Source organism: Elephas maximus, chromosome 7, assembly GCF_024166365.1.
Source record: "Elephas maximus indicus isolate mEleMax1 chromosome 7, mEleMax1 primary haplotype, whole genome shotgun sequence".
Classification (NCBI taxonomy): Eukaryota; Metazoa; Chordata; class Mammalia; order Proboscidea; family Elephantidae; genus Elephas; species Elephas maximus.
In genome coordinates this window covers 7,336,044-7,344,662 of record NC_064825.1, presented here as the reverse complement: position 1 = coordinate 7,344,662, position 8,619 = coordinate 7,336,044, and the positions used below count along the sequence as shown (strand labels likewise).

The 8,619-nt window shown below is 43.5% G+C and overlaps 1 protein-coding gene across 2 annotated transcripts in view; it reads left to right on the top strand.

The window, feature by feature from the left end:
• Positions 1 to 794: 794 nt before the first annotated feature.
• Positions 795 to 8,619, top strand: part of SIK2 (salt inducible kinase 2) — a 137,322-nt gene continuing 129,497 nt past the window's right edge. For both annotated transcript variants that reach the window (XM_049889314.1, XM_049889316.1), the window contains exon 1: positions 795 to 1,078. In XM_049889314.1, coding sequence (XP_049745271.1) covers positions 944 to 1,078 — 135 coding nt within the window. In that variant the 5' untranslated portion in view covers positions 795 to 943. The remainder of the gene's footprint in view (positions 1,079 to 8,619) is intronic.

Here is an 8,619-nt window from a genome sequence, read left to right as displayed (position 1 = left end):
AGATGCAAGACTGTTGTGGTGATTTACCTGCATGACACGGGCAATTCTCTTCACTCTTTGGCCCTGATTCTTACATAAAAAACAATTGGATTAAATAAATATCTCTTAACCTTTCTGGGGTCACCAACGTTTGGGAACCTGATAAAAGCTAAGGTCCCATCGACATGCTCAAATAAGCAAAAATTTACATATATGTCAGGGTACTCCAGGCCCCAAGCGCAGCACTTCTGAAGCCCCAAACCCCTGGATTAGGCGATATCAAAGGTCTCTCCAGCTCTGTCATGCTGTCAGAATGATTCCTCGAAAACATCAAAACGTGGAGGGATTTATATGGAAGCAAGATGAGAACAGAGTGCAGAGGCAGGAGCTCGTGAGCAACGCGCTGCTCAACTGCAGTTCTTTAGCCTGCCAAACTCAGGCCACGCTGTACTCCTCGCTGAGACGTTTTGGCGGGAAGGTCCCCGGTGGGCGGAGAACGCTGGTGCGAACGAAGGAGACGTCAGGCCGGACCCAGGTCGGCGCACCGCTCGGCACCGCCGGCAGGGCTCGCTCTCGCCCTACCTCTGGGAGGCCGAGGAGCGGAGCTGGCCGGCGGGGGCCCCGCCCCTGGCATCGACGAGCGGTAGCGGTTGCGGGGCCCGGAAGGAAGCGCCGCGGAGGCGCAAGCCCCTCCCCCCGTCGCCTCCCTCCTTCCCACCCCTCGGCCGCCTACGTCGGCTGCGCTTCGGTCGCCATGGTGACCAATTGCGGCCCGGTCCCGCCCCCGCCTCTCCGCCCGGCCCACTGACGTCGGCGCACGTCAGCGGCGGCGCGCGCCTGGCTGGGCCCTGTGGAGCGGGAGGGAAAGAGCTACGAAGCGAGCGGAGCGGCGGTCGCCAGGTCCGAGCCCCGCAGCCAGACGCCTGCCTGCGCCCCCGTCCGCCGTGCCTAGCAGGGGCCCAGCATGGTCATGGCGGATGGCCCGAGGCACTTGCAGCGCGGGCCGGTCCGGGTGGGGTTCTACGACATCGAGGGCACGCTGGGCAAGGGCAACTTCGCCGTGGTGAAGCTGGGGCGGCACCGGATCACCAAGACGGAGGTGCGGCCCGCGGCGAGGGGGGAGCGTCCGAGGCTAGGGCCCAGGAGCGGAGCTGTTTACCGAAGAGGCGGTTGCAGTGGTGGGACGGGGAGACCCGGGAGGCCGAGCCACCAACCGAGGCGAGCGGGCCCGGGACTGCGAGGACCCGGGAGCTGCAGGAGGTCCGGGGCGCCGCGGGGATCGGGGCCCGGGCTCCCGGACTCCCGGACTCGAGTGTCGCCTGGTTGGAAAACCGACCGCCCGGGGCTTTGCTTTCCCGCACGCCATCGCCGCTGGCCACACGAGATCTCGCCCGGAGCCTCCCACCCGGGCCGTGAGCGGGTCTGTGGCCTCCGCTCCGGAGCCCAAGTTCCGCGTCTTCCCTGCTTTCGGCTGGGGGTGGGGTGGGAGGGGAAGTCTCCGCGCTCCGGGGCTGCGCGGTGAGAGACGTCGCCGGCCCAGGAGGGGACCGCCCGCGCCTCGGGCCCCGCAGACCCGGGCGTCCCTGGCCGGCCGGCGAGGAGGGGCCCGCGCCCGGGAGTGCCGGCGCCGTCGCCGCGTGTCCCCGTTGCCCTCGTTCTCCCGAGTGTGTCTGGTTTGCTGTGAGACGGGCTGGAGCTCGCACCTGAGGCGCTTCACCTAGCACTGCAGACAATAGAGCTGGTTAAGATGGGCACCTCTAGATTTGCACAGTTGGCGGGTCGGTCTTAGTTGGAGTCGTCGCTTTAGCAGGTGTGCGATGGCTGTGAATACACGGTCCTTAAGCCACATCGGATTCCGCCTCTTTGCCCTTCACCCTCTAACTGCTTCCTGACGGTGAGTCCAGCGTCTCCCTCCGTCGCACGTTCTGATGCACCGCTCATATTTTCTCACAAGTCTCTTCTTACCTGACGCACCCCCCTTTCTTGCACTGCCTCAAGCTGTGCTCCTCAGGGTCTCTATTTTAAGACGTGCAATTAAATAGCCTAGAGAAAAGGTAGAAACAGGTCCATACTTTAGAATAAAGCCTTGTGTTTTTTACTTACTCTACTCAGCTTTATTTTAGTTGCTACTGGAGTTTCATCCTTTTCTCTATTCAATCCCCCCACCCCATTTGTTAGCACAGATATGCTGGAGCTTGAATGTGGAATAAAGTTGACATATACGTTCTCTTTCCAAAGAACTTTTTTCAGAATGTGTTATGTAAGGTGAAGGGCATTAAAAAGTTGAGTGATTTTTGTAGCTGCTGTTGTTCTTAGAAATTTCGCTTAATGTGACGGAGTCGGTTTCTAAAAAGAAAGGGAATGTGTCATTTTATCGTCTTCACTTTTTGCCCTCTTCCGCTGATCCTAAATTTGACTTGTTTTTTAGCATCGGAACCAAGGCCATAAAATTTCCTCTCTGTAAATTTTCCAGTATTAGCAATCTTGATCAGATTGTAATGCGTCTATAATTTGGCTGTGATGAAATTATAAAATCTTTGCATAGGTCACTCTGATCCGAACTTTTTTTTTGAAATGAAGAAAGGAATTGGCTCCGTTCCGCTAAAGAACTATATAGTCTAATGCCACGCTAACCGTTGCTGTCAAGTTGATTCTAATTATTCCCCTTTAAGGTATATTAAAAAAAAAAAAAGATTTTAAATGTGCATTTTTATGAGTCCTTGCTCCATGAGTGTCAAAAAATCAAATTGTGCATTGAAGAGGTTCTGCAGAACTTTTGAACTCAGTTATGTGGTTGAATTCCAGGCCCATCTGCTTATAGTATTTTTTATTCATCAACTCCTCTCAGTATTGGTAACAAGATTTAATTAGGTCAACTGTTATTTATTTATCAGCTTGAGTGGAGCTGGAGCCCTGGTGGCGTTCAGCTGCTAAACAAAAGATCGCCAGTTCTAATCCACCAGCCGCCTTTGGAAACCCTATGGGGCAAGTTCTACTCCCTCATTTAGGGCTGCTGTGATTTGGAATCGACTTGATGGCAACGGGTCTGGTTTGGTGAGTGGAGCTGACACTCTTGAGGCCATTCATGTCTCTTTTAAACTGATAGCCTTTACTGAGCTAGGGGGCACTGTGGAGCAGTATCATTTTTTGCCTATCAGATATAGTGAGATTAATGCATTTGTTAATTCAAGGCACAGATCAGATCATGAAAGAGCACTCAGATCTTAAATTGTGTATGCATATGTGTGTAAAATGATTTAAATTAAAAGGTGAATTTCTAGTCCAGAGAACTCATCTCCCTTTTGCTTTTCAAAAGAAGGTACCGTTAATTAACACGTAAAAAGAAACGTAACTCTAAGGTGGGTGAGTGTATTTATGGTGATCTGGTGTGACTGGAGACTGTTAAGTAGCTGGGTGGCACAAACAGTTAAGCACTGAACTACTGGGGTTGCCATGAATTGGAATCGACTCACTGGCAATGGGTTTGGGGGGGGTGGGGGCGGGGTTTACTGGCCAAAAGGCTAGAGGGGCTTGGCTATTTGCTTCTAAAAGGTCACAGCATTGAAAACTCTACAGAGCAGTTCTGCTCAGCACACACATGGAGTTGTCATGTGTCAGAACTGACTTGACAGCAAGTAACAGCAAGGTGGAAAGGGGTGAGGGAAATGGTAAGGTAATCACTGAAAGTAGTTCCTGTGGATCCCAACTTTTGTAGAGTTGTTCTGTGAACTCTTATAGGTAGTTTACATTAAGCATTGTTTCTTAAAGTATACATACCGTTTGTTATGAATGAGATTTTTAAGTGTTATTTGTTATCTTCATTCACTGACTGGGCAAATTTTATGTGCCTTGGTAAATAGGAAAACCCTGGTGCTGTAGTGGTTAAGAGCTACTGCTGCTAATCAAAAGGCCGGCAGTTCGAATCCACCAGGCACTCCTTGGAAACTCTATGGGACAGCTCTACTCTGTCCCATAGGGTCACTCTGAGTCGGAATCAGCTAGAGGGCAGTGGGCTTGGTAAATAGAACAAGTACCTCAAATGCTAAAAAGAAGATGGCTAGTGAAAACTTTGAAGTTGTGCTTTAAATTACTATAGGTTCTCATTACGCTATATAACAACTGCAGTGAGAACGATATGGTATAAAGAATTATAGCAGCAAAATAATCATGTTTATAAAAGTTTCTTCAATATGGTAAGCTTTTACGTCAATATAAATTTTGTGTGTTTTAAAACTTAGAGATCTTTTTTCCAAAGTTTGAACTCAAGGCAAATTTTAAGCCTTAGTTTAAACATCTAGGTGATGAACAAACAGTTGGACCTTTTTGTTTTTAATTGGCTCTTCTCTGTCTACTTTCTGTATATTACCATCACCCCCATCCCATTTTTTTCTTTTTTCTATAGATCTTGGAAGATCCAAGTCTGTTTGCCTTTTAGAAAAACAAAATTAAGACAAAAGAGAGCTTCACATTGGTCTAACCTATCAAATAGCCAAACATTGTTTAAGAAATATAATTAATCATCCGAAGCAGTATTCTTATGTCAGATCTCTGTGTAAATTTTGCACTCAAAAGGGAAGGCAGATGGTGGTAGAATCCAGCTTCATAATGTAATACTTAATAAAAGCTTTGTAGTGTGGGTTTGTGGTTTATGAATTAGATAAGCTAATTTTATAAAGTTAGCATAATGGGAAAGTATAATGGCTTTTAGGCTCCTAAACTATTTTAGGCAGTAGTGGTTGTTGGAAACCTTGGTGGTGTAGCCGTTAAGAAGTACATCTGCTAACTAAAAGGTCAGCAGTTCGAATTCACCAGGTGCTCCTTGGAAACTCTATGGGGCAGGTCTACTCTAGGGTTGCTATGAATCAGAATTGACTTGACGGCCACCAGTTTGGGTTTTTTGCTTTGTTTTGTTTTTAGTGGTTCTTAGTTTGCTATTTTGTGAGTATCCTTGAGTAGTGTTTTATTTTATTAACACTATACTAGGAAAGAAGTTTTTCCTTCTAGCTAATTGTGTAGCAGTGTTCTTAGATCTCTGGGAGTTTTCTGTTTTTTAGTCTTTCAAGTAAAATTCCAGAAAAGCCTCTTATGCCCTTAATTTTTCTTTTTTTGTTTTCTGATTATTAAATAAATATAGTCTTATTGTAGAAAATAAAAAAAATAAGAAGAGTACAAAAAAAGAAAACAAAAACTTATTGCTGTCAAGCCCATTCTGATTCATAGCGACCCCATAGGGTTTCCAAGGCTGTAAATCTTCACAGAAGGAGACTGCAACATCTTTCTACCGTGGAGCCGCTGCTGGTTTTGAACCACTGACCTTCTGGTTAGCAGTCAGTCGCTTTACCCACTGCGCCAGAGTATAATGCTCAGAAAAGTTTATGCATAATCCCTGTACTAATGGGAACAAGCCATTGTTAACATTAAGACATACTTTCTTCTAGTCTTTTTGTAATTATTTTTTTCCATAGATGAAATTACATGGTACACATATGTAAATCGTATTCTCGTTTTCCACTTATCATTGTAGGTAAAGCTTTTGCTTATTATATATAACTTCATAAAACATTTTTTTTGAAGAGGTTTTTTTTATCTTTCAATTTAAAAATTGCTTGAAAGCAATTTAAATTATTTTTATTGTAATTATCATCCTCCCTGTGTACTCCAGTGGGCTATGCATATAAAAACAGATTTTTTTTTTTAAATGGTACTTTAGATGAACGTTTACAGAACAAACTAGCTTCTCATTAAACAGTATACATATTGTTTTATGACATTGGTTTACAACCCCACAACACATCAACATTCTCCCGTCTCAACCTTGGGTTCCCTGTTACCAGCTTTCCTGTCCCCTCTTGCCTTCTAGTCCTTGCCCCTGGGATGGTGTGCAGTGCCCCTTTAGTCTTGTTTCGTTTTATGGGCCTGCCTGATCTTTGGTTGAAGGGTGAACCTCAGGAGTGACTTCGTTACTGAGCTAAAAGGATGTCCAGGGGCCATACTCTCAGGGTTTCTCCCGTCTCTTTCAGACCAGTAAGTCTGGTCTTTTTTTGTGAGTTAGAATTTTGTTCTATGTTTTTCTCCTGCTCTGTCCAGGACCCTCTGTTGTAATCCCTGTTAGAGCAGTCAGTGGTGGTAGCCAGGCACAATCTAGTTGTACTGAACTCAGTCTGGTGGAGGCCATGGTTTATAAAACATTTTTAATTGCTGCATAGAGTTTTGCTTTGTGGATGAATCCTATTTTGCTTAATTATTCCATTGAATATTAAATGGTATTCAGTGAACATTTTCGTGTATATAACTGTTTTTAATTTTTTAAAGGTGGAGAAATTGGGGGTAAATTCCTAGAAGGGAAATTACTAAGTGAGAAAGTATTATTTTTACATCAAAGTGTAATGCATTTTTTATTGCCAAATCTGTGTTGTTTATTATTGAAAAATTAGAAAGTGTAGATAAAGGAAAAGAAGAAATGAATCATCTCTAATATCAACTCCCAGAGATAACCACCATTCATTACTTTTAGACCTTTTCTGTGTCAGGTTACTGTGTTTTCTTCAGCACCACACTTGTATTGATTCGCTAAAGAGTGTGCAGATTTGTGGTTCATGGAACATTAAAGATATTTCACAGAAAAATGTAGAACAAAATTCTAACTCACAAAAAAAGACCAGACTTACTGGCCTGACAGACTTACTGGCCTGGTACCCTTTTAGCTCAGTAATGAAGTCACTCCTGAGGTTCACCCTTCAGCCGAAGATTAGATAATCCCATAAGACAAAACAAGACTAAAAAGGCACAGCAGCCAAGAGGCAAGGACTAGAAGGCAGGAGGGGACAGGAAAGCTGGTAATAGAGCACCCAAGGTTGAGAAGGGAGAGTGTTGACATGTCATGAGGTTGGTAACCAGTGTCACAAAACAATATGTATACTGTTAAATGAGGAGCTAGCTTGCTCTGTAAACCTTCATCTAAAATACAATTAAGATGAACAAAGGGTGGCTTTGGCGGGGGTGGGGGGGACAAAAAAGATACTTCACAGAGGTTCTGAAAATTACCTTATTAAAATGGCAGGTGTTGGACAACTTATCCTTAAGAGAACCTGGAATGCAAAACTAAAATCAAGGACATTCTAAAAACTGCTTTTGTGCGCTGAAAAGCTTTCCACACACGTTTTGGGGCTTTTATAATTAGTCATAATTCTTTAAATACTACCTTAAGATGTAAGAATTTTTAAACCGTTCCAAAATAGTTAAAGTATCAAAATAGCATTTTTTAGCAAGAGTAGAAACAAGAGAAGGGCATAATTTCATCCTGATTGGAAGGTTTCTTGACGAAGACAACTTATCTTTTAATGCATTTCCTGTGTTTGTTTGAATTTTATATTTTGCATTAAAATTTGAAGACTCCTCTGTGTAGTCTGGGTATTCATCTTGTGCTGTGAAATAGTTCGGATTTCATGAAGCAGCTGTACTCTCTGCAACAGAAGAACCTTACTTTTTACCTAAAAAGTTAATCTCTAATGTTATATATAGGCCCATGAGTGATCTTTATGTGTTAAAATAAAAATTATATTTGTCATGATATATACATGCTTTATTAGAAATTGTTCTCTAGTTTCTGGACACCCCAGAGCAATACTTTCTGGCCAGTTATTCTGCCAAGTATTGTTCAAAATTATCTTTTTTTTTTTTTTTTTTTGCAGACGGGGGTGGGGGCAAGGACAAACATGCAAAATAAGAGTTGTGGAAATTTTATATTGTTAGAAATTTTAAGCTTTAACAGACTTGAGTACATTCTGATTTTAAATCTCCTGGGAAATTCTCTAGCATCAGTCAATTAAAACATTTATTTGGAAATAACTGAAATTGGACTTTCTTCTTGGATTCACATGACAACATTTAATTTATGGCCCATTGCTGATTGTAGATTCATTTCCTTGGAGCCAAATGGATTCTAAAAGTTCATTAAGATACACTTCTTCCTTCTTCAGTGTGCCTCATACCTCTCCTACATTCCATATTCATCTTTTTAAAATAAATTATTTATGTAAAAGTTTCTTTATACAGATTATTTGTGAGAAATGTTTTTCCATTCTCCAAAGAGAAGCAACCCATATATCCAGTTTGAGAATTATTAGAATAAAAACAATTGAAATAATTGAAAACGTCATCAGAAATTCATCATGTTAAATAACATTTAAAAAAAGATAAGCAGTATAAGAGATGAATCCTAGATGAAGTAAACTGAAAATCAATGCTAAACCTTGTTTTAAGTTCTTTAAAATGAGCACGGTACTTATATGTCCCCTGTCATGGATTGAATTGTGTCCCCCCAAAAATGTGTGTCAACTTGGTTAGGCCATGATTCCCAGTATTGTGTGATTGTCCTCCATTTTGTGATTGTTATTTTATGTTGAGAGGATTAGGGTGGGATTGTAACACGAGCCTTACTCAGGTCACCTCTCTGATCCAGTGTAAAGGGAATTTCCCAGGGGTGTGGCCTGCACCACAGGGAAAGCAAGCAGGGAGTTGGGGACCTCATACCACCAAGAAAGCAGCACCAGGAGCAGAGGGTGTCCTTTGGAACTTGGGTCCGTGCACCTGAGAAACTCCTCGACCATGGAAAGATTGAGGACAAGGACCTTCCTCCAG